Source organism: Zonotrichia albicollis, chromosome 29, assembly GCF_047830755.1.
Source record: "Zonotrichia albicollis isolate bZonAlb1 chromosome 29, bZonAlb1.hap1, whole genome shotgun sequence".
In the NCBI taxonomy this organism is placed as follows: domain Eukaryota; kingdom Metazoa; phylum Chordata; class Aves; order Passeriformes; family Passerellidae; genus Zonotrichia; species Zonotrichia albicollis.
This window is the reverse complement of record NC_133847.1, coordinates 4,861,267-4,885,779: the sequence shown is the minus strand read 5'-3', so window position 1 is coordinate 4,885,779 and position 24,513 is coordinate 4,861,267. Positions and strand designations below refer to the sequence as shown.

Here is a 24,513-nt window from a genome sequence, read left to right as displayed (position 1 = left end):
ACCTTGTGGGTGCTTCTTCCCCTTCCTGCCTCCCCTGAGCTGCATCCGTGCCCCGCTGCTGTCACACGGCCCCCGGGGCTCCTCCAGCTCTGCAGCTGCACCGGGAGCTGCGGAAGGGCAGGATGGGGGCTCGGGGCTGCCTGGGGCCGCTGCTGCTGCTGCTGCTCCTCCCTTGGGCCGGTGGGTCCGGCGTGGGCTCGGAGTCACTGCCCGGGGCGGTGGCAGCTGCTGGTGGGGACAGGACGTGGCTCCAGCCATCGATCATCGGGGGACACGAAGCCAAACGCCACTCCCGGCCCTACATGGCATTCCTGCAGATCGGGGGTAGCGCCTGCGGGGCAGCGCTGGTGCACCGGCGCTGGGCGCTGACGGCCGCGCACTGCCTGCCTAAGAGGTGAGTCTGGCACGGCTGGGTCCTGCTGGGCACGGCTGGGTCCTGTCTGGCACGGCCGGGCCCTGTCTGGCACGGTTCGGTCCTGCCCCAGCACGGCTGGGTCCTGTCTGGTATGTCTGGGTTCTGCCCGGCTCGGTTGGGTCCTGCCCCGGCACGGTTGGGTCCTGCTGGGCACGGTTGGGTCCTGCTGGGCACGGCCGGGTCCTGCTGGGCACGGCTGGGTCCTGCCCCGGCTCGGTTGGGTCCTGCCCCGGCTCGGTTGGGTCCTGCCCGGCACTGTTCGGTCCTGCCCGGCACGGTTGGGTCCTGCCCCGGCACGGTTCGGTCCTGCCCCGGCTCGGTTGACTCCTGCCCCGGCACGGTTGGGTCCTGCCCGGCACGGTTGGGTCCTGCTGGGCACGGTTCGGTCCTGCTGGGCACGGTTGGGTCCTGCCCGGCACGGTTCGGTCCTGCCCCGGCACGGTTCGGTCCTGCTGGGCACGGCCGGGTCCTGCCCCGGCACGGTTGGGTCCTGCCCCGGCACGGTTGGGTCCTGCCCGGCACTGTTCGGTCCTGCCCCGGCACGGTTGGGTCCTGCCCGGCACGGTTCGGTCCTGCTGGGCACGGCCGGGTCCTGCCCGGCACGGCTGGGTCCTGCCCGGCACGGTTCGGTCCTGCCCCGGCTCGGTTGGGTCCTGCCCCGGCTCGGTTGGGTCCTGCCCCGGCACGGTTGGGTCATGCCCGGCACAGTTCGGTCCTGCCCGGCACGGTTCGGTCCCGTCCGGGGAAGGGGACGGGGCTCCGGTGACCGGCCCCGGGCTGACCCCGCTCCCGGGCCGGGCCAGGTCGCAGCACAAGGGGCGGCTGGTGGTGGGGCTGCACAACCGGCGGGACGATGAGGAGGAGGACACGCAGAGCTTCACCATCCGGGCTGCCTGTCCCCACCCCGGCTACGACCGAAAGACGATGGAGAACGACCTGCTGCTGCTGCAGGTGCGGCTCGGGGGGCTCCGAGCGGCGCCGGGAAGGGGCGGGGAGTTCGCGGGGAGTTCGCGCTGGGTCGGGGCGAGCGGCTCGGTGACATTTCCTCTTCTCACCCGCAAGAGATTTCACACCTCGGTGTCATCTCCCCCCGCTCGCATTACCCCGAAACCCGTTCCTCTCCAGGCTGAACAATCCCAATTCCACAGCATTCAAAGGGACGCAATCCTGCTGGAGGCTGTGGCAAAACAAAATATCAGAACCCCTCAGGTCTTTCCATTCCTCGTTGTGTCTTGTCCCTCTTGAGATCAGGGCTGAGTTTACATGGGCACAAACGTATTGGCAAGCAGAGGATTATGGAGAGAGTTTATTGTACCCATTTGGTTGTTTTCCTGTCTCTTTGGAGCAGAAGGGCTCACATAGAGTAACACGTTCTACAAAAATAACACTTTTACCTTTTATTGTGCTTCCTCTTGCAAGATGAAGCACTGAGTTGGAAAATGCAGTTGTTGGGAAGCATCTCCCTTACAAAAAAAAAAAAAAAAAAAGAGTTTAGGGCCAAGGAAAAGAGCTCAGGGCCAAGGATGGGTTCGGGGCTCCGCCTCAGTCCCCCACCTGCGGCATTGGGGTGCTCCCCTTTAACCCCCCACCCACCCGCGGTGTTGGGGTGCTCCCTGCCAGCCCCTCTGCCCATCTGGGGGGTTCTGATGTCGCCCCCCGCCCGCAGCTGGACGGGAAGGTGACCCTGAGCAGGACACGGCGGCTGATCCCGCTGGCGAGCCGGGAGCCGGCGCCGGGGGCGCGGTGCAGCCTGGCGGGCTGGGGGGTCGCGGACCCCCGGGATGGGAGGCTGTCACCCACCCTGCAGGAGCTCGATGTGACGGTGATGGACACGCGGATGTGCAACAACAGCCGCTTCTGGCACGGCAAAATCGGCCCCGCCATGATCTGCTTCCAGGGGCTGCGCCGCGGCTCCGCGCCCGCCAAGGTGAGAATTTGGGGGTCCAAGGGTGATAAAAAACCCAAAACCCCGAGCCTGGCTGCGGGGAGGATGCCCACCCTGAGCAGGTGGGATGTTCTCCTGGCCATGGTGGGGGTTTCTGTCCCCTGATCCAATCCTCGGTGTCACCTCCCCTCAGGGTGACTCGGGGGGGCCCTTGGTGTGCGGGAAGCGGCCGGCAGTGGCCGGCGTGATCTCCTTCAGTGGCAAGAACGCCACTGACCCTTTCAAGCCACCCGTGGCCACCTCGACCGTGAAGCACAAGAAATGGATCCAGAAAATTCTGTGGAGAGGCTGCGGATCCGGCCGGCCCGAACACACGGGATAGACCAAACAGCCCTTCCTATTTACACAGGTTGGCTTTTAATTGGGAATACTGTCCAGAGTCTGGTAAAATAACATCCTTAGTACATAGATACAGTGATGGCGAGCGGAGCCCGGCGGGATTGTCGGTGGAGGAGGAGGAGGAGGGCGGTGGTTTGTAGCCAGGGGGTGATCTGGCCCTCCTGCCACCCTTGTGCTCCATTACAGCACCCGGGAGTGCTGCTCCTGGGATTTCCCTCCTTTTCTTCAGTCCCGGCCACTGCCAGGGCAGGGGGGCTCCAGTGGGCATTGGTGTGCCCGTCCCCATCACCCCAGTGCACATCCCTGGGGATCCCCTGCATATCCCCACAGTTCTGGTGTCTCCCTGTGTCCCCAGAGCCACCCAGGTGTGTCCCCTGCACATGTCCCCACAGCCCTATGTCTGTCCCTACAGCCCCCCATGGCACTGGGATGGGGGGCACAAAGGTCCACCCAAAGCAGGGAGTGATGGTGTAGGACTGGAGGTATCCGAGGGTCTGGGACCACCTGGATTGGGGGTCCCTCTGCAGCCCAGCCCATTCCCAGGGGCTGAGGCACTTCCCACACACCCCAGTGTTGGCACCTGGGCCCGGCTGGCAGCAGGAGTGGGGGTGTCCCCAGGGTTTGGTCTCGTGGGCGTAATCCAGTCCTGGATGGATTCGTGTCCACATCCACAGGGACACCCCGGGATCCTGGCTGCGAGCCGAGGCCCTCCTGCCCTGGGGTGGGAGGCTGGGGGGCTCTGGGTGAAGCTGAGGGACCCCAGACCCTTTCCTGAGGGTTGGGCATCCTGGTGCCAGCTCGGCACGCTGTCCCCTCCCAGAGCAGCCCCCCAGCCTGGTGACAGCACCCTGTGAGCAGCCCCTGGGATGAGCCCATCGGGACCCCGGCCACCCTCACGAGCTTTGCCCGGCTCCTCCTGCACCATTTCCCTCTGCCACCACCTCGGACCAGCACAGATCAGCCGTGAGGAACCTCCAGCGCAGGGTCCTGGTCCCCAAACGGGGGTCCTGGTCCCCATCTCCCCCTCCAAAGCCCCTTCCCCTGCTAATAAACGAGCTGCCATGAGTTGATGCCAGACAAGCTGCAGCGTGTGGGGTTTTCCTGGTGCTGGATGTGCTGTGTCAGCTCCTGGGCGTGTGGGATCAGGCTCTGGATGAGCAGGATGGGGGCACACGGGGACACAGCCCCACCTCAGTTTGTCCCTGGGCATCCATCAGTGGGAGGGGATGGTCCATGAGACCCACCCCAGCTCGGGCTGCCAGACCCAGTTCAGTCCAGTCCTTTCTGCTGGGAATGGTGATGCTTCAGCACAGCAAGCCCCCAGCCGGGGCCAGCAGCAGGTTGGGGTGACTCTCTGGTCCCCAGCTGTCCCACATGTGTCCCAAACACAGCCCTGCCCAGTTCCCGTGGGGCTGGGAGCGTCACACGACCCTCACTGGGGCATCATCAAGCTTGGATTTTCTCCACCGCCTTGTCGGCCACCGCCGTCACCGCCATGGGGCTGGGCACGTAGTTGAAGGGGGTGACACGGGCGGCCTTGCTGGGGGAGCCGTGCCGGCTGCCGGGGAAGCTCCCGGCGGGCGCTTCGTGCCCGAACGAGATGGGCAGGGCGGCCTTGGCGGGCGCGGGGGCTTCTCCGTCCCCGGTGGCGCGGGGGTGCGGGGGTCCCTCGCGGCTCTCCAGCGTGGGAGAGGTGCTGGAGTTGGTCTTGGACGTGGCGAAATCCTCGGTCTGCACCACGGCGTCGCTCGTTTTCCTGGCCGTGCCGGGCGTGCCGGGGGGCTCCTCGTCTCCGGAGCCCGCCAGCGGCAGCGCGGAGGAGGGCAGCGTGCTCTTGAGGATGTGCGGGATGTCCTCGTCGCGGATCCGCCGCCACGTGCCCTTCATCATCACCACCGGCGGCTTTCCCGGCGGCGCCCCGGGAGCTGCGGGCTCGTTCTGCCGCCGCGCCGCCGCCGCCGGTGCCTCGGAGCGCACGGAGGACGGGCTGGCCGCCCGCCGGGCCACGCTGATGTTGGGCGAGGACGAGTAGCGCTTGAAGGGCTCGGCCGCGGGCGCGCTGCTCTTCACCGGCAGCCGGGACGGGCTCTCGGAGCTGGTCCGGCGCGGCGGTTTGGCCCCGGCCGCGGCTTTGCCGCCGGGCTGGGCTCTGGGGATGAGAGGCCGCTGGCCCGGGGTGGCCGCTTTGGCCGCCTTGAGCTCGTCGCAGCGGGAGGAGCAGAGGAACACGGCCGGGAGCGCGGCTCGGCTGCGCTGGGGGGAGCCCCGGCGAGGCAGCGAGGTGGCCGGAGGGGCCGGGGACAGCTCGGAGCGGTGGCGCAGCAGCAGGCTCGAGGATTCCTTGATGAAGGTGAGCTGGCGCAGGAAGCCGGAGCGGTCCGAGTCGCTGCCGCTGGAGCGGGCCGATGACATCCGCACCAGATTGAGCCGGCTGCCCCCCGGCGCCCCGGGCCGAGCCTTGGAGCCATCGACCTGCTCCTCCAGCACCGGCATGGCCGCCCGGCCCGGCAGCACCTTCCTGCTGGGCTTCTGCATGAACGGGATGCGCACGGGCGACTTCTGCGTCTTGGACTGCTTGGGAGCCGGGGATTTGGGGGCCGGGGCTCGGGCCGGGGGTCCCGGCGGGGATGAGGAGCCGCTCGCCTTGCCCGCGGCCGGGCCGCCCTGCTTGGTGACCTGCGAGGGCGACGGCAGCTTCTTGGGGGCGTGCTGGGAGGGCGTGGAGGTGCGGGAGGAGCCCGAGGAGGGGGGGCCTTTGCCGATGCGGGCGGGCGGGGTCGTGCTCCTCTTGGGCAGCGCCAGCTCCGCGGTTTCGGGGGCTTTGCCCAGGCGGTGCAGGCTCCGGGAGCGCTGCTGGCTCAGCGAGAGGTTCTTGGCCGGCGGCGCCTCGGGCTTGGCCGCGGGGCTTTTCTTGGGGGTGGCTCGGGGGCTGGGGGCGTCCTTGGCCAGGCTGGGCATGTAGATGACGGTCCTGCCGCGGAACACCACGGGCAGGTTGGGCACCGGCTTGGCGGGCGCCGGGCTCCGCTCCGCCCTGGAGCTGGCACGGCCGGCGGGACGGGCACCGGGCGCGTCCTTGCGCTCCGCGCGGCCCTTGCTGTGCTCCCTCCTCGCCGCGTCCCGGCCCGAGGCGCTGCCGGGCCGCTGCTTCTCCTGCCTGCCCAGGGAGAGCTGCAGCGTGGAGCCCACCGAGAGCCCCGACATGAAGGACAGGATGGAGTCGGACTCGGAGGAAGGCTCCCGGGACAGAGAGGCGGCCGCCTGGTGCAGCCAGGTGACGATGGAGTTGGCTCCCTCCTGGATGGCTTGCCACTCCACGCTGTCCAGGTCGGAGCCCCGGTCAGAACCCGCCTCCTCCTCGGGGTGATGCCTGGCCTCGCCTTTCCGCTCCCTCCCTGCGGCTCCCGGCGGCTTCTGCTTTCTCTCCACCAGCCTGCGGCGAGCCGCGGGCCGCCGGCGCTTGGGCATGGCCGAGCCGATGCATTTCTGCAGCAGATCATCCTCCGAGTTGAGGCTGGGGGAGCTGGGCGAGCCCCCCTGCGCCTGCCCCGCCGCAGCCGAGCGCGACCAGGTGGCTTTGCCGCAGGGCTGGCCCCGCTCCTCGCCCTCGGACAGGTTGGCGTCGCTCAGGGAGCTCATGGAGGAGCTCAGGGAGTAGCACGGCGGCGTCTCGTCGGCGATCAGGTTGTTCTGAGGCTTCGTCTTGGCCTGACGGGGGCAGGGCTCGGGGTCCTTGTGGGGGACGGAGCCTCCCCAGCGCTCCCTCCGTGTTGCCCGGCCGGGCTGGGCTCTGCTGCTGGAACCATCCCTGCCCGCCTCGGGCAGCTCGTCCAAATCCGGGTCATAGAAGCAGTAGACGGCTTCCTCCGTCGGGGTGGTGTGGCACAGCGACTGGAACACCACCCCATCCTCCAGAGCATCATCCTTCCTCCCGGGGGCTCCGCTGGCCCTGCCCGCCCCCAGCTCCAGGCTGGCCGTGCCCTTCGCTGGGGTCTGGCCCCGCTTTCCCTCCCCGCGGCCCGGCCCCGCTTTGCCCTTCCCGGCGGAGCCGAGGCGGGCGGGGGCCGAGCTGCCGGAGGCGGCTCTGCGGGCCGGGATGGGGCCGGGCTGGCGGCGCCGCTCGCCCAGGGGGTGCTCGGCCTCCTCGCCCGCCGGGTGCCGCAGAGTCTCGTCGCTCAGCGAGGCGGCGCTGGAGAAGTTGACGGGGGTCCCGTCGGCCGAGTCGGTGAAGGAGTCGTCGTCCTTGAAGAGGTCGCGGGAGGCGGCTCGCAGGTGCTTGGGGACGCCGGGGTGGCTGTGGGCCGGCACCAGCATGTACACGGGGACGTGCAGCGGCTTCTTGGTCTGCGGGTGCAGCACCTGCCCGGACAGCAGCGAGGTCTTGACCTTGCGGAAGCGGGAGGGCATGGCCGAGCTGATGCACTCCTTGAGGATCTCGATGTCGTCGTCGTCGGGGGGCTCGGGGCGCTCGGCCCTTCGCCGGCCCTCCAGGTACCGCTCCTCCCGCCGCTCCTCCCTCTTCTCGTGAGCCGCGAAGTTCAGGCTGTTCTTCTCCGGGAACGTGGGGATCAGCTTGAGCTCCACGTCCTTCTGCACGTAGTGCTCGTGGAGGGGCAGGGCGCTCAGGCTGGAGGCGCACGAGAAGTTCTCGTTGGGTTTCTCCACAGTGAAGTAAACCATGGAGTCCAGGTCCTGCGGCAGCTGGAAGCGCTCCTTGAAGTCGGTGATCTCCATGAACTTCTTGACGTTGTTCTCCCACTGGATGTTGAACTGGCTGGTCTCCTTCTCGGGCTGGCAGCCCAGCTCGAAGAGCGGGGTCTTGCTGCGGCTGGGGGGCATGGTCTGCCCGGGGCTGTCGGGCAGCTCGCTGGGGCTGATGGTGCCGCTGATCATCTCGCTGCACGGGTCGCTCTGGATGGAGCTGGCGATGGAGGGGCTCTCGAAGCTGCCCAGGGAGCTGACGGAGCTGCAGCGGCTCATCACCAGCGGCGTCTCCTGGATGTAATTCTCCGAGGAGCTCGAGGGCGTCAGGTCCTCCTGGCGCGAGGGCGAGGCCTCCCGCAGGAAAACCTTGTCGCGCTTCGGGAAGGGGATGGTGATGGGCTGGGAGATCCCCACCGGCGTGGTGGGACCTGGATCCGCTGCTTTCTCCTTCTCCTGCCTCCCATTCTCCTCCCCTTCGTCCATCTCCAGGATCTCCAGGGAGGAGTCGCTATCCAGGTCGTTCTCGCTGTGGCTCTGCCCATCCAGCACGTTGTCTGCCGAGGAGAGGGAGGACAGGGAGCTGCACCGGGAGAAGCAGATTGGGGTGTCCTCCACCGAGTACTTCTGCACCGACTCCTGCTCTGCCGAGGCCGGTGGCTGGGCCGGCAGCTTCTCTGGGATCTTGCTCAGGGGCTCGGCCGCCTGCAGCAGCGCCGGGGGGAGCCAGGCTTGCTTCCTGCCCAGGAGGGAGGGCTGGTGGCCAGCAGCCGTGCTGCTCTTGGCCAGGGTCTCAAGCATGGGGACGTGCTGGTAGGATGGAGACAGCTTGATGGTGCGAACATGGGGGTCAGTGGAGGGCTTGGTGCCCACCTCCTTCTTCCACTCCGTCTCCTTCTCTGGCACCTTTGGGCTGGGGAAAGTCACCACCTTCTTGGCCCGTTCGGGCAGGTCTTGCTGCTCGGGTTTGTCTGGCTCGGGAGGCTCAGCCCGCTCTGGTTTGCCCAGGATGCTCTTGAGGTCGAGCCTGCTGGGCCGCTTCTGGTAGCGCTGCAGCTCGTCGCGGTAATCCAGGAAGGCGGCCCTGGGGCAGGGCCTCATGTGCTCCTTGGTGCAGTAGCCGTCGCTGGTGCTGCCGCTGTTGAGGCTGTCGGTGGACAGGCTGGTGTAGGCCGTCTTCAGCCTCAGCAGGGTGTGAGCCCGGCTCAGGCTCTCCCGCTTGGCGAAGCCGCCGGCGTCCGACAGCCGGCACGGCGAGCAGGACTGGGCGCGCGCCTCGTGCCCGTCCTCGGGGCCGTACTGCCAGTCCAGGCAGTGATCCTCGGAGCTGAGGCTGAAGCTGTCGTCCGAAGAGTTGTGCATGGTGGAGATGTCCTCCACCAGCTTGTCGATCTTGGCCACCGTGCTGGAGATCTTGTTGGCCAACTTCTCGGCGGCCAGCGAGACGTCGTCCTCCGGCAGCGGCGCCTTCTTGGGCTCGGCCGCCTTCCCGCTGCCGTCCTTCTCCGGCTCCGGGCAGCGCCGCTGGGCCAGCGCCCGCGGCAGCGCCTGGCCCTGCAGGAAGGAGGAGTTGAGGAACATGGAGAGCACGGAGGCGCTGGCCGTCTCCACGCCCGTGGAGATGTTGGGCACCTCGTCGTCGTCGAAGCAGCCGGAGTCGGAGGCGTAGTCCTTCACCAGGCTCTCCATGTGCCGCATCGGCTTCTTGGCGCTCTGCCCCTTCAGGCTCTGCTTCTCCATGGTGTCGAAGGTCTCAGCCAGGTGTTTGGCGTCCAGCTCAGCCTCCAGCGCCTTCTGCTTGCGCATGTAGAGCGAGGGCATGCAGGAGCCCGGGGACACCACGGCCGCGTCCTTGTACTTGGGGGGCCGGTTGGTGAGGAGGTTGCGCAGCGCGGCCGCGCTGCCCATGGCGATCATCTTGTGCTTGGAGTGGATGAGGTTGCGGAGCATGCTGACTGCCCCCAGGTCCCACAGCAGCTCCTGGTCGCGGGGGCTGCGGGCTGACAGGTTCCAGAGGGTTCCGCAGGCGTTGCTGACGATGGTCAGGCTGTGCGAGCGCAGGTGCTGCAGCAGCGTCTGCAGGCAGTTGTGGTCCCGGAGCACCTGCCTGTGGGACAGAGGGGACCCCATCCCGGCTGTCAGGGTGGTTCTGGACCCATTACCTGCCCCATGCCAGGGTCCCTGCCATGGCAGGTCCCTGCCATGCCATGACATCCCTTCTGTGCTGTCCCTGGGGGCTGCAGTGCCCCTGATCCTGCAGCACCTCCAGCCATTGCTTCCTCCAACACCACCCTTGGTGCCCAGGATCCCCCATCTCCATCCCCCTTGTGCCTGCAGCCATATCATCCCCCAGTGCCATCCTGGGGTCCATGGAGCTCAGGGTCCCCCATTCCCATCCTATCCCCAGTGCCATCCCCCGGTCCGCGGTGCCCTGGGTCCCTCAGGTGAGGCCCCACCCCGCAGTGCCCCTCACCTGTAATCCTCCCGTGTGGCAACGAGGCTGGAGACGTTCCTGAGGATGCCACCGCCGCTCTCGATGATGGCCAGGGAGTTGCTCTGGCACTTGTAGGTGAGGGTGCTGACCAGGAAGCCCAGGGCCCCCTCCACGCTGCAGATGGCCGCCTTGTTCTCCGTGCTGTGCGCCGAGAGATTCCACAGTGCGCTCAGGACGCTCTTCAGCGTCGACTCCTGCCCCGGGAGGGGACACACAACTCCTGTCAGCCCTGTCCTGTCACCCTGTGCCTGCTGTCACCCACTCCAGGGGCACACAAAGCCCTGCCAGTTCAGTCTGTCACCACGCCAGGCTCACCTTGCCAGCGTGCAGGGCACAGCGCATCAGCCCGGTGACGCTGCCCACCTCCCGCAGCACCTTCTTGCTGTTGATGTCAGCGCGCCAGGAGAGGTTCCTCAGGATGCTGGAGACCACCTGGAGAGGTAGAGAGGGGTGAGTGGGCACAGGGACTGTCGCCTTACCTGTGCCCCACCCCGGGGAGCCCCACCAGCACCCACCTGGTGCAGCTCCTCACTGTCGGAGCCCAGCTGAGCCACGATGGCCTCCATGCAGCCCCGGCGGGAGCACAGCGTGGCCTGTGGGAGGATGAGGATGGTGAGGGTGATGCTGTGACCTCCAGATCATGCTGATCCCCCCTCCCAGACCCTGCTGATCCCCCCCAAACCGCCCTCCCCACCTTGTTGACCACATCCCCGAAGGTGAGGTTGGTGAGGGCCATCCCCGCGTAGCGTCGCAGCGCCAGGTTCAGGGGGTCGTTGGTCATCTTGTGCATCTCATAATCCACCTGCAGCAGCTCGGCCACGGCCTGCAGCCCACCTGTGGGACGAGGAGGGGCTCGTTTGGGCTTCTCCCACCTCCAGCAGCCCGTCTGGGGCTGTGCAGAGGGAAGGAGCTCCCTCCCTACACTCACCCAGCTCGTTCATGGCCCGCCGATACTCCTCGTCGAAGGAGAGCTTCATGATGGCACAGGTGGCCTGGCAGATCTGCGGCTCGATGGGCACTGGCACTGCGGGAGGATGAGTGTCAGGCACACAGGATGCTCCCAGTCCCTCCCAGTCCCTCCCAGTCCCTCCCAGCACAGGTTGCTCCAACCCAGCCATACCAGCACCATCGGGTCCCCGTCCCCCGTCCCTGCTCTGCATCTGCAGCCAGTCCCAGCAGGTCTCCGAGTAGGAGCGGATCTGCTCCAGGACGTGCAGCACCCTCATCTCCTTTTTGGCCTGGCCCTCGTCGGGCTGCGAGAAGACGATGTTGTGCAGGGCGGCGTTGGCTCTCATACGGGCGTCCTTGGCGCCCGTGGGGCTCTCGGGGGGCCCCGGCTCTCCGTCGGAGTCGTGCAGGATCTGGATGAGCAGCGGCAGGCAGCCCGACTTGCGCATGGCCAGGCAGCTCTCCTGCGAGCTGGACATGGCCAGCAGCGTGCGGGACATGTCCTCCTTGTCGCGCGTGGCCAGCATGGACAGCAGCCAGAACACCACCTCCACCTGCGGGCGGCACAACACGGGCTCAGCTCAGCCCCACTGCGGGCCCAGCCCAGCCCAGGCTCCGGTTCCTGCCCCTCACCTTGGTGTTGCCGCCCTCCTCGGGGTGGGTCGGGGGGTCCAGGCTGCCGTCCCCCTCCACGCCCGGGACCTTCCCGCAGAGCTGCAGAGGAGGGGGCAGGTGGGGGGGTTGCATTGCAGAGCCCTCGCCCCCCCCCCGTGCCCCTCCCCACTTTTCTGTCACCCCCTGAGGTCCCCAATCTGTTTCCGTCAGAGCCAGGGGGGGTTTGGAGCTAAAATCGGGGATGATGGGGATGGGGGGGCGCTGCTGCAGCTCAGGGAAGGGAGAGCGTGGGTGGGCGGCGGGGAGGGGGCTGGGGCTGAGCCCGCGGGGTGGGAAACGGGGGCTGGGAGGATCTGGGGGTGGCTGGGGGTGATGGGAGCCGTGGGTGCTGCCATGTGGGGACGCGGTGATGGTGGGAGGAGGGTGATGATGGGACCATCATCCTACCCCTGATGTAGGATGCACAGTGTTGATGGCAGCGCTGTGGGTGGCAGTGGGACAATGACGATGGCAGCCTGTGATGGTGACAATGGCAGGGCTGTGGGTGGCAGTGGGACAATGGCAGTGGCAGGGCTGTGATGGTGACAGTGGTGGAGATTTGGGGGGGACAGTGGGTGTGTGGCAATGGTGGGGCAGTGGGTGACAGTGTGACGATGGTGATGGCAGGGCTGTGATGGTGACAATGACAGGGCTGTGGGTGACAGCGTGGCAATGGTGATGGCAACCTGTGATGGTGACAATTACAGAGCTGTGGGTGACAGTGGGCAGGGGCTATGGCAGCCTGTGATGGAGACAGTGGCAGTGCTGTGTGTGACAATTGGACAATAGCAATGGCAGCCTGTGACGGTGACAGTGGCCGGACCGTGGGTGACAGTGGGACAATGGCAATGGCAGGGCTGTGATGGTGACATTGGCAGAGCTATGGGTGACAGAGGGACAATGGCAATGACAGCTTGTGATGGTGACAATGGTGGAGCTTTGGGGGGGCCACAATGGGTCTGTGACAATGGTAGGACAGAGGGTGACAGTAGGACAGGGGCTATGGCAGCCTGTGATGGTGACAGTGGCGGAGCTGTGGGTGACAGTGGGACAATGGCAATGGTGGGGCAGTGGGTGACAGTGGTGGAGCTTTGGGGGGTGGCAGTGGGTCCGTGACAATGGTGGGGCAGTGGGTGACAGCGTGGCGATGGTGATGGCATCCCATGGCGATGATGATGATGGTGGCAGGGGAGCTGTGGGTGACAGTGGCACAATGACAGCGGCGAGGCTGTGTGTGACACTGGAACCATGTCGATGGCAGCCCATGACAATGGTGGTGGGGCTGTGTGTGACACTGGGCCTGCCTGCGTCGATGGCAGCCCACGGCGATGACAATGATGATGATGATGATGATGATGATGGCAGCCTGCCCACCCTGGCGGCAGCAGATGCCGCGGGAGCCCCCGCCCGCCCGCCCGCCATGGCCTACTTCTGGTCTCCATGGCAACTGCCCATTTCACGGTGCCCGAGCCGCACAAAGCCCGGCTGTGCCGGTGGGGACAGCGCGGGGACAGCGCGGGGGGGCCGGCCCGGCCTCTCCACCCCCATTCCCGGCTGCAGAGCGAGCGGGGACACCCCGGTACCTGCGGCTCCGGCTGCTGCGCCTTGTCCTGCGCCTCCATCAGCTCCTTGTCGATCTGCTCCAGCCGGGACGCCCGGATCTGGGGGGCACAGGGGGCGTTGGACAGGGCTGGGACCCCCTGGGCACACAGGGGTGTGGGTGTGCAAGGAACATGTGTGGGTGTGCAAGGAACGGGGTGAGAGGAGCTGGAGTAGGGTGTGGGGAGATGATGTAGGGTGTGAAAGGCTGGTGTAGGATGCAAGGAGCTGGTGTAGGGTGAGAGGAGGTGGAGTAGAGTGTGAGGAGCTGGTGTAGGGTGTGAGCAGCTGGAGTAGGGTGAGAGGAGCTGGTGTAGGGTGTAAAGAACTGGTGCAGGGCATGAGTAGCTGGTGTAGAGTGTGAGGAGCTTTTGTAGGCTGTGAGTAGCCGGTGTAGGGTGTAAAGAACTGGTGTAGGGTGTGAAGAGCTGGTGTAGGGCACCCAGAGCTGCTTGTGATGGCACCCAGAGTGGAGCCCATCAATCTGGGCCCCCCAAAAGCAGAGCAGGAGGTGTTTGGGGGTGAAGGACCCACCTGTGCCCTCTGCACCATCTCATCGGCCGTCCCGAAGCGCTCCTCCATCAGCGAGCGGATGTGCTGCGCCTCGAACTGCAGCTGCTGCCGGATCAGATCCATCTGCATGGAGAACTGGGGGGCACACGGGGGGGTGCGTGAGCGGGGCAGGGCCTGGGCAGCTGTGGGGGCACAGGGGGGTCCCCCACTCACCGTCTCCACGTGGGGCAGCTCGTCCAGGCGCGTGGCCAGGCTCTGCAGCTGCGAGTAGTACCAGACCTTCTCCTTCTCCTCCTTCTCGATCTCCCCCAGCAGGAAACACCTGCAGAGAGAGGGGGGGAGTGTCAGGAGCCAGGACATCCCCCTGGCTGTCCCAGAGACCCTGGCACAGAGCCCGAAACACCTCTGGGTTTGATTCTAACCAACCTTATATGATAAGCAGCAGGCCACAATAGTTTAAGTAGAATATTAATGAAGTTATCATGGGGTGGAAAGCGAGATTTTGGGGATTTAGAATGGGGGTTCAGGAGGCAAGATGGAGGGACCTGGGTGTGTCCAGCCTTTCTCCTTCTTCTTCTTGGCCTCCATCTTCTGCTGTGATGGTGGCACAAGTTGGGAACGGCAAATATCAATAATGGCCAGAGCAACAAGCTCCAGTGGTGTTGGAATTCAGGATATCCCTCTGGCTGTCCTGAACTGCCCAAACCCCTGCCAGGAGGCTCAGAGACCCTGGCACAGAGCCCAAAACACCTGTGGGTTTGATTATGACCCATGGAGCAAGTTACCAACCTTGTATGAAGATCTGCAAGCCACAACAGTTTAAGTAGAATAATAGTGAAGTGATCATGGGGTGGAAAAGTAGATTTTGGGGTTTTGGTATGGAGGTTCAGGGGGGCAAGATGGAGGGACCTGGGTGTGTCCAGCCTTTCTCCTTCTTCTTCTTGGCCTCCATCTTCTGCTGTGGTGGTGGCACTTACAGATTTGTTTACATATGTAAATATGTATATATAAATATTAATATAATAAATAATAAATAAAATATTATAAATAATAAATAAAATATTATATATATATTTACATATGGTTTACATGTCTAACATAGGTGATAGGTGTTGGGAAGTTATTGTAAACATTGTACACGTAGGTTTTAGTATAAAGACATAACAGTGCCCTGGGGGCAGGCAGAGTGCCTGGATTGTCTTGCTGAGCTGACCTCGGCAGGGCAGGAGAAAAGTTTTTATAGATAAGATACAATAAACAACCTTGAGACCAAGAAATGAAGAGCTCTGACTCATTCGAGTGCCGGGCTGGGAAAACGAGGCTTTGGGACTTTTCTTGGGGTCACTGTGACCCCGACAGGATCAGCACAACCCCCAGCCCCTGTGCCCCCATCACCTCTCTCGGTCCAGCTCCTCCAGCATGCGGAACGTGGCCCTGCCCAGCTCCCCGGGCCCGTCCCGGTGCGCGGCGGGGCCCGCCGGGCTCTCCTCGGGGCCGCGCCCGCTGCTCGGCGCCTCCGGGGCGAACTTGAGGTTGTAGAGGCTGCTGATGTCCATCTGCAGGGCTGGCCATGGGACAGCGGGGTCAGGGCGGGCTTGGTGGGGTCTCCCCTTCCCTGCCCTGCTCAAGCACCAACCTTTGAGCTGGTCCAGCACCTCGGTCTGCCCCGAGCTCACCATGACCCGCGCCTCCTGCTCCAGCTTGCCCTGGAGGTGCTTCAGGACCTCCTGAAACAGGGGTGGAGATGTTGAGGACGGGGAGATGCGGATGGAACCCCCCCATTTCCATTTCGGGGTCTGTGCCCCGTCCCCATTTCGGGCTCTGTCCCCACCTTCATGTCCGAGGTCTCATTTTCCAGCTTGGACAGGTGGTTGGAGTTGTCCTCCAGCTCCCGCCGGAGGTGGCTGTTCTCCTTCTTCAGCGCCTCCACCTGCCGCACCAGCTGATCGTACGAGGCGATGGAGCCGGACATCTTCACCTTCTCCAGCGCCTGCGGGGCGGGTCGGGGGTGGGCAGCACCCGGGGCACCCTCAGAGCCCCCCAGGACCCACCTGGGATCGTGGCACCCCAACAGCGGCACCCCTGGGAGAGCCGGAGCCCCCAAACCCCCCCCGAGGGGCGGCCCCGGCTCAGGGGGGGCTCCAGGCAGGGCCCCCCAGCCCCCGCCCGCTCCGCAGCCTCCGCAGAGCTCCGCGCTCCCTTTGTCTCGCTTTTGTCCTCTCCCGCTCCCAACCTTCTCCCGCTCCGCTCCCTCCGGCTCCGGGGGCAGCCGCGGCTCCTGCAGGGCCCCCCCGCCCTCCTGAGCCCCCCCAAAACCCTCCCAGCCCCTCTGAGCCCCCCCAGCCGCCCCCAGCCCCCCAAATCTGCCTTTGCCGCAGCGCTGCCGCCCCTCGCACCTGCCCGGGGGGGCACTCACGGCGCTGTCACACCCGGGGGGGGGCTTGGGGACCCCCCAGAGCCCCCCCAGAGGGTCCTGATGGCAACGGGAGCCCCGCGGAGCCTCGGCCAGGGGGTGTGAGCGGGGGGAGCCGGCAAAGGGGGGAAATGGGGATGGGGGATCCCCTCCCTCCCCTCGGCTGCCCCCACCCCACATCCCCCCAACAAAATGGGTCGGGGGGGCAGCGATCGACCCCTCTCCAGCGGCTCTGACACCCCCAAATCTGCCCCACAGCAGCTCCCTGGGGCCTTTCTGCTTCCATGAATCCTTTTGGGTGCCCCAGCACCCCCTTCCTGGCATTGATGGGACACAGGAACCCCCCAAAGCCCCCCACGGATATCCTGCACACCCCCAGGAGCCATCCCGGACCCCCAAACTGCTCCTTCACCCCTGCACCCCACAGGGGTGGGGGATCCAAATCCTGCCCTATGGATCCTGCTGGGGGTGCCCCCCTGGCACCACCCAGATTCCCAAAGACCCTCAGGGTGTGAATCTCCCCCCCAACTGCTGAAAATTCCCCCCAGGAGAGAAATAACCCCCAGCAGAGGGGATGGGAGAGAGTGGGGGGCAGAGGAAGGGGGAGTGGGGGATGAGGGGTGGGGGATTGGGGATGGAGGGTGGACAAGGAGGGAATTGGGGAGAGAGGGTGAGGGAGGCAGGAATGGGGAATGCAGGGAGAGGGATTTGGGAGGGTGAGGGATGCAGGGTGAGGAATGCAGGATGAGGGATTTGGGAAAGGGGAATGAAGGGTGAGGAATGCAGAAATGTGAAATGTAGGATGAGGGATGCAGAATCAGGGATGTGGGAATGGGGAATGCAGGGTGAGGGGTGTGGGATGAGGGATACAAGGTGAAGGATGCAGGAATGTGAAATGCAGGATGAGGGATGCAGAAATGGGGAAATGCAGGATGAAGGATGCAGGACCAGGGATGTGGCAATGGCGAATGCAGCGTGAGGGATGCAGAGATGGGGAAATGCAGGATGAGGGATGTGGGCAAGGGGGATGCAGGATCAGAGATGCAGGGTGAAGGATGATGGGTGCAGGACACAGAATATGGGATGCAGGGCGAGGGATTTGGGAAAGGGGAATGCAAGGCGTGGGATGCAGGATCAGGGATGTGGGAATGGGGAATGTAGGGTGAGGGATGTGGTAAAGGGGAAATCAGGGTGAAGGGTGCAGGAATGTGGAATGCAGGGTGAGGGGTGCAGAATACGGAATATGGGATGCAGGAATGTGGAATGTGAGGGGTGTGAGATGAGGGGTGCAGGATACAGAATATGGGGGATGCAGGGTGAGGGATTTGGGAACTGGGAATGCAGGGCAAAGGATGCAGGAATATGGAAGGTGAGGGATGTGGGAGGATGAGTGCAGGATACAGAATATGGGATGCAGGGTGAGGGATGCAGAATCAGGGGTGTGAGAATGCGGAATGCAGGGTGAAGGATGAGGGATGCAAGGTGAAGGATTGGGGATATGGAAGGCAGGACGCCCCAGGAGGGAGGTGGGGGATGGATGGATGCGGGATGCAGGATAATGGATGCGGGATGCGGGATGAGCACGGCCTGCTGTTGCTATGGCGACAGGGATGGGGAGCACAGGCGGCTCCGGGCCCTTCCCGAGGACTCAGACGTGGAGGATGGGGCAGGAGGGGATAATGGCAGCCGGGGGCTTCCACTCCTCCAGGGGAACACATTCCCCCCTCCCCAGCACCACAGACCTGTGGGTATCCCCCCAACTGCTCCCTCCTTTGGGGGACCCCCACCCTGAAAGAACCCGGGGTGCTCTGGCTGCCCTCCCGGGGGGGTCAGAGCTGAGATATCCGGGGGGGTTTATGGATGGGGGGCTGAGCTCTGCTGCCCCCAGCTCCTGGCAGGGCCGGCCGAGCACCGGGGCCGCAGCGGCTCCGGGATCTGCAGCGTGCGGGGAGGGGCCGGGGCCGCACCTGCATCCAGAGAGCGGCGAGACAGCGGGAAAGGGGGGCCAGGGCTGTGGGAAAGGGAGCCGGGGATGCGGGAATGGGGGGCCGGGGCTGCGGGAATGGGGGGTCAGGGCTGCAGGAATGGGGGCCTGGGGCTGCAGGAATGGGGGGCCGGGGCTGCGGGAATGGGGGGTCGGGGCTGTGAGAATGGGGGCCTGGGGCTGCAGCTCCATTCCAGCACCGTGACTGTCACTGTCCCACAGCACCCGGTGTCCCCCAGGGCTGGATCCCAGCTGGGGCCGTGGGCTGACCCTGGGGCGATGTGATGCCTCAGGGTCCTGGGTGTGTCTCCTCCTACCCCCAAAATCTGCCTCTCTGTGTTGAGGGCACCCCAGGATGGCCGAGGGCACTGGTGGGGCCTGGATTCATCCAGCAATTTCTTGGCAGGGCAGATTCTGCTGCAAACGAAGCAGCAGCTGCGATACCCAGCACACCCTGCTGTCCTCCACACTGCCCAGGGTGCCCACTGCCCACAGTGCCCACTGCCTGCAGCACTCAGTGCCCACCTCACTGCCCACAGTGCCCACCATCCTCTGCACTGTTCACATCGCAGTGCCTTGCCCACCGATGTGATGCCACCTCAGCCAGTGCCACCCTGGCCTGGGCAGAGCAGGGCAGGGCCTGGGGAGCCCTGAGGGTACCCCAAGCTCCCTGCACCCCTCGCTCACTCCAGCCTGGCTCTGCGGGTGAGCCTGGGACAGGGACCGCCGCCATCAGCCCAGTGTGGCGGCACAACCAAAGGCACAGCTGAGCCCCGGCTGCGGCTCCTGCAGCCCCCGGGGACATTAAACAAACAGCGTGTTGTCACCAGCCCGGGCTGATCGATCCGCCCCGGGGACCCCCGACCACAGCAAACCCCCCCCGGGGAGCACAGCCCCCCCCCCCCCCCCCAGTTCCACCCTGCAGGGTCAGGGGGATTTGGGGATTTGGGATCCATCAGCCTCTCCTCACACAGCACCGAGCCCCGCAGCCCCCGCACAGCCCCTGCACACACACACACACGGGCATCGTGGCCTGGGGATGGATGTGGGGTCCCCAACACCCCCAGCACAGCCCCTTCACAATGCAGGGTCCCCTTTATCCACCCCACACCCCCGGGTACCCGTGGGATCCAGCGGGGTGAAGGTGCAGCCACCTCCCCACCCCATCGGGGTGACTGGGGACAGCCCTGCCCGGGGACACCGGGGACAGCCCTGCCCGGGGACACGGCACGGGGACCCTGGGGGTGCCCCCCGGGGGTGTTGATGTGCTGCTTTAGAGGCCGAGGATTTTAGGGACCAGTTTTGGAGGTGGATTTGGGGTGTGGGTTGGTGGGGAGGCTTTGGGCGAGGTTTTGGGGCTCAGCCGCAATGCCGGGCCCGGCCGCGCTGGGGGAGCATCGGGAGCGGGGGGATCTGCAGAGCCGAGCTCGCATCGGGGCGGGGGGAGCGGCTGTTACCCCAGGAACGACCCCCCCGCCTCGCCCGCAGGATGGGGATGGGACGGGGATGAAGGTGAGAATGGGGATGAAGGTGAGAATGGGGACGGGGATGCTGCTCCCTCCTGCCCCCTCCCTCGGGCTCCCCGCCGAGCCCCGGCATTGTCCGGCCTTTGTTCCCGCAGGATGCGGGGGGCGAACACTGCCCGATCCTCCCCATTCCCCCTGAACCCCCTGATCCGCCCTGAACCCTCCTGTCCCCCAAAATCCCCCCGATCCCGCGGGCGGAGCCGCTCCCGCCGCAGGGCACAGCGCATCCAGGGCCGGGGGCATCCCCGCCGCGGGGAGGGGGCGCAGATCGGGGCTCCCTCGGTGCATCCACCCCCCCTCAAGCCCCCCAACAACCGCACCCCGATCCCTCCCGGCCCCTCCGCTCATCCCCCTCCCCGCTTTCCCCCATCCCCGGAGCCGCGGGGGCGCGGGGGGCAGGTGCGGCCGTACCTCATCCCCGGCGGTGCGGAGCGGTGCGGGCGGTGCGGAGCCGTGCGGGGCGGCGCAGGCGGTGCGGGGCGGTGCGGAGCTGGGCGAGGCTCCGGCGCGGCCCCGAGCAGCCGCATCCCGCCCCCGCCCCCCCGCTCTCGGTCGGGATTTTCCAGCGGCCCCGCCGCCGCCGTTAGAGGGCGGCACCGGGGGCTCCCCGCGCCCCCCCGGCCTGTGCGGGACCCGCCGGGAGGGCTCCGTTCCCCTCCATCCGCAGCTTTTAGAGCCTCCGCACAAACGCCGCGATCTGCCCCGTGCCCGTGTCCCGGGATGCACCTGCCGCTCCCGACCGGACCGGTCCCTCTAGAGCGAACCTGTCCCCTCAAACCGAGCCGGTCCCTCCAGAGCGAACCGGCCCTTCCAGACCGAACCTGCCCCTCCGACCGAATCAGTCCCCGCGAGCCCCCCGGTTCCGTCCCCATGGCCTTGGGGAGCCACCCAAGGTGCGGCAGCACCGGCTGAGCCTCGGGGACTCCCCAGGGATGAGCGGGACCCTCACAACGACCCCTCTGCAGCTGCTGCCGTGTGATCAGGCCACTGTCACCCACCGGGATCACTGTCACCCACCGGGGTCACTGTCACCACCTCCCAGCTGGGGCATCCTGGCCCTCTGGGCATCGTCCCAAGGGGGCTGAGAGACCCCACAAGGCCACAGGAGGAGTGACCATAGCAGGACAGTGACCCAGCAGACAGTGACCCCAGCCCTCTTGTCCCGAGGCCACCCTCTCAAGGTCACATTGTTTGAACAAAAAGGGACCAGGAGCCCTTTTTGGGACTTTCCCTACAGGACAAACGGCCCTGGCACCACCGGCCACCAGAATGGGATGTGGAGGGTGTGAGACTTAAAGAGCTGGGCCCTAAGGGACCCCTGAGCAGTCCCCAAGACAGCAGGACCACCCTGGGGACAAACGTCCCTCTCCACTGATGGCTTCACCGCAGGACTTGGCACTGGTGATCAGAATTGGGTTCATTTGGCTCAGTGCAGGGACAAACCAGATTCATCCACCTGGGATGAACTCCTCATCTTCCTTCCCATCGCCACTCACCCCTGAGCATCCCCCAAAGCACATCCCTCCCTCCCAGCCTGAGCTGCAAACCCTCAGCTCACCCCCCACCCGATGCCACTCTGTGATCCCTGTCACCAAAATCCTTTGGGTTCCCAAATTAAGGACAAGAAAATAATAGTTTGGGGGTTCAACATTTTGTGATGGGCCTTGGCAGCTTCTCCTGGGACTCAAGCTGGTTCTGAGCCTGGGAACCCCCCCTGCCTTCCCCCACATTTCCTCATTCCCAGTATTTTAATTAACAAATGAAGTTAAATACATGGAAATGCTGTAAATATTAAAGTGCATTCCCCACTTCCCAGTGAAGACAAGGAATTTAATTCATTCACTAAACCCACATGAAGGTGATTTGTTTGCTGCAGGTGCTGACAGAGAGCAGAGCCAAAACCCCTGGCAACACTCAGGAAAACATCCAATGCTGGTGGAGTGGAGTCCAGCACACCCCAGCCCAGGAATGGAGAGGCAGGAGACAGAGGGATCCAGGTGGAATTTCTTTATTTACACTGCAGGAGGCTCCCTCCCGGAGCTACTTGAGCGGGATGAAGCGGGAGGAGTGGGTGGCACCGATGCCAGGCCGGCCGTGCTTCACCGGCTTGTACGTGATGGAAAACTCGCCCAGGTAGTGGCCGATCATCTCGGGCTGCAAGGGGACAGATCCGTGCTGGGGACAGAGCTGGGGACACGGGGACATCCCCCTCCTGTCCCCATCCCCATCCCAGGGCTGCCAGGAGCCTGGCACAGCTGGTTATTCCAGCCCTGCTCCTCCCCTGGTGCCTCGATGGGCTTCCCCAGCTCTGCCCCTCCTGGGGAGGTGACAAAGGAGCCACAGGGGCATTGTGCCCTTCCAGGTGGGATTTAATGCCAGGCAGGAGCAAGAAAATGGCACTTAATCCCATTGGTGGGATCAAGTGACAGCACCCCATGGGTAATTCCACTCCTGGAAGGCTCAGGGATCTGTTTCATCCCCAAGCAGTGCTGGCAGGCTGGGCTGAGCACAGGGATCATACCACAGCCATTTCAGTGCTTCAGAGCCACACTGAGCCCCAGTGGGAGCTGGCCCTCCCTGGGATGACACCTCCAGGCGTCCCTCTGAGCCAACCTCGCTCTGAGGAAGAGCCTGGACCCCTCCAGACACAGGGAATGAGCAGGATTTACAAAGAGTTACAGCAAACACTCCAGACACTGAGCTCAGTGCCAGAGCCCCCAGCTCACCTTGATCTCCACCTGGTTGAAGGTCTTGCCGTTGTAGACGCCCACCATGCTGCCCACCATCTCGGGCAGGATGATCATGTCCCTCAGGTGGGTCTTCACCACCTCGGGCTTCTCCATGGGCGGCGCCTCCTTCTTGGCCTTGCGCAGGCGCTTGAGCAGCGAGTGCTGCTTGCGGCGCAGGCCGCGGTTCAGGCGCCGCCGCTGCCGTGCGCTGTACAGCTGCATCAGCTGCTCGCTGCAGGGGACAGGGACGGCTCAGGGACCCCAAACTGCGCTTGGGGACCCCTAACCCAACCTGGGGAACAGCCCAGGGACTCCTAACCCAACCTGGGGAGAGCCCAGGGACCCCTGACCCAACCTGGGGAACAGCCCAGGGACACCCCAACCCAGCCTGGGAAATGCGCTGTACAGCTGCATCAGCTGCTCGCTGCCAGGGGACAGGGACAGCTCAGGGACCCCAAACTGCGCCTGGGGAGAGCCCAGGGACCCCTAACCCAGCCTGGGGAACAGCCCAGGGACCCCTAACCTAGCCTGGGGAGAGCCCAGGGACCCCTAACCCAACCTGGGGAACAGCCCAGGAACACCCCAACACAGCCTGGGGAATGTACTGTACAGCTGCATCAGCTGCTCGCTGCAGGGGCAGGGACGGCTCAGGGACAGACCAGGGACACAACCCCACCTGGGGACCCCTAACCCAGCCAGGGGAACAGCCCAGGGATCCCAAACCCACCCTGGCAATTGTGCTGTACAGCTGCATCAGCTGCTCGCTGCCAGGGGACAGGGACAGCTCAGGGACCCCAAACTGCGCCTGGGGAGAGCCCAGGGACCCCTAACCCAGCCTGGGGAGAGCCCAGGGATCCCTAACCCAGCCTGGGGAACAGCCCAGGAACAGCTAACACAGCCTGGGGAATGTACTGTACAGCTGCATCAGCTGCTCGCTGTAGGGGACAGGGACAGCTCAGGGACCCCAAACTGCGCCTGGGGACCCCTAACCCAGCCTGGGGAACAGCCCAGGGATCCCAAACCCAGCCAGGGAACAGCCCAGGGACCCCTAACCCAGTTCTGGGAACAGCCTGAGGAGAGCCCAGAGACCTCACAGCAAACAGGGACGATTCAGGGACAGCCCAGAGACACCCCAACCCAGCCTGGGAAACAGCCCAGGGACCTCCCCAGGGACCCCGAACTGAGCCCAGGGAACAGCCCAGGGACACCCCCAAGGACCCCAAACTGAGCCTGGGGTACAGCCCGGCAGAGACCCCAAAGTCTGTGACACCCAGACTGAGATGGGGTACACAGTAGGGAGACCCCCAGGGACCCCACACCCTCAGCATGACCTGAACCGAGCCGGGACCTCACAATGAGAGTGTCACCCACTGAGGGACTTTAAATAACCCAAAAAGCAGCAGCTGAGCACCGAAACCCCCGTTATTGCCGGTATTTGAACACAACCCGAGTATGGCGCAGACCCGGCTCCCCCGACCCCCAAACCCCTACCAGCCCTTACTAGGACATGTCGAGCAGCTGGTCCAGGTCCACCCCGCGGTAGGTGAATTTGCGGAAGGTTCGCTTCTTCTTCTGCTCTACCTCCGCCTGCAGCGGGACAGGGGGGTCGGGTCAGGGAGGGGGACCAGGGGATTCAAGGCCGCGGCCCCACCGAGCTCCGCGGGGCACCCAGGCCGCTCCCTCCCCTCAGCCCCGCTTCCGCCCCGCAGCGCCCCGGTGAGGCCCATTCCTCATCCCCCAGGAAAGCCCCGAGCCCCAGGCGGCGCCGCCGCGGCGGGTGAAGCCCGGATGGCGGCGGATGGGGCCCGATAGTGCCGGCAGGGCCTCCCCCGCACCCACCATCTTGGCCTGGACAGCTCGGAAAGGCCGCGCTCGCGCCGGAAGCGGGAGATCTCGCGAGAGCGGCGCGGGCGGAACGGGCGGGGAAGGCGCGGCCGGGCAGCGCTTCCGCCATCACTGCCCTTAAAGGGGCCGCACCCCCGGGACAGCGCGGGGACAGCTGAGAGGGGCGGAGCCTCCTCTTCCCCCCGAACCTGCCCCTGATGATCCAGGGAAATCTCGGGTTCCAAAGAAACCGCTCCTTCCCGCTGGCTCAAGGTGGGACCCAGAGAGGTCACAGCCACCTGGACCTTGCAGCCACCCCAGGCCAGCCCTGAGCATCCCACACTTTTTTGGGAAGCCGCCTTCATCTTTCACCTGTGGGGTTTCACCTCCCCACGGGGGCCAGAGCTGCCGGGTGTGGCCCAGCAGAAC

General features: G+C 65.3%; 3 protein-coding genes across 4 annotated transcripts; 1 reads left to right on the top strand and 2 right to left on the bottom strand.

Annotated features, from left to right (window-relative positions):
- The first annotated feature begins 64 nt into the window (after nucleotides 1-64).
- GZMM (granzyme M) lies at nucleotides 65-3,939 on the top strand. The gene is made up of 5 exons (XM_074528904.1): nucleotides 65-394; nucleotides 1,219-1,366; nucleotides 2,082-2,342; nucleotides 2,494-2,709; nucleotides 3,520-3,939. Exons 1-4 carry the CDS (start codon nucleotides 123-125, stop codon nucleotides 2,680-2,682), a joined length of 870 nt encoding a protein of 289 aa, XP_074385005.1. The 5' UTR covers nucleotides 65-122; the 3' UTR covers nucleotides 2,683-2,709; nucleotides 3,520-3,939.
- APC2 (APC regulator of WNT signaling pathway 2) lies at nucleotides 2,695-20,077 on the bottom strand. 2 transcript variants are annotated; one of them, XM_074528885.1, is made up of 15 exons: nucleotides 19,943-20,077; nucleotides 15,440-15,598; nucleotides 15,245-15,335; nucleotides 15,004-15,172; nucleotides 13,822-13,930; nucleotides 13,630-13,743; nucleotides 13,080-13,157; nucleotides 11,476-11,556; nucleotides 11,015-11,396; nucleotides 10,823-10,918; nucleotides 10,589-10,728; nucleotides 10,410-10,487; nucleotides 10,210-10,326; nucleotides 9,874-10,088; nucleotides 2,695-9,507 (listed from the first exon to the last, which is right to left on the bottom strand). In XM_074528885.1, exons 2-15 carry the CDS (start codon nucleotides 15,578-15,580, stop codon nucleotides 4,146-4,148), a joined length of 7,173 nt encoding a protein of 2,390 aa, XP_074384986.1. In that variant the 5' UTR covers nucleotides 15,581-15,598; nucleotides 19,943-20,077; the 3' UTR covers nucleotides 2,695-4,145. The 2 variants fall into 2 exon arrangements, with proteins under 2 accessions (XP_074384986.1, XP_074384987.1); XM_074528886.1 differs by lacking the exon at nucleotides 19,943-20,077 and adding an exon at nucleotides 16,005-16,245.
- A 1,446-nt stretch (nucleotides 20,078-21,523) lies between these two features.
- RPS15 (ribosomal protein S15) lies at nucleotides 21,524-24,240 on the bottom strand. Its single transcript, XM_074528908.1, has 4 exons — nucleotides 24,100-24,240; nucleotides 23,762-23,847; nucleotides 22,258-22,492; nucleotides 21,524-21,685 (listed from the first exon to the last, which is right to left on the bottom strand). Exons 1-4 carry the CDS (start codon nucleotides 24,100-24,102, stop codon nucleotides 21,572-21,574), a joined length of 438 nt encoding a protein of 145 aa, XP_074385009.1. The 5' UTR covers nucleotides 24,103-24,240; the 3' UTR covers nucleotides 21,524-21,571.
- Nucleotides 24,241-24,513: the final 273 nt, after the last annotated feature.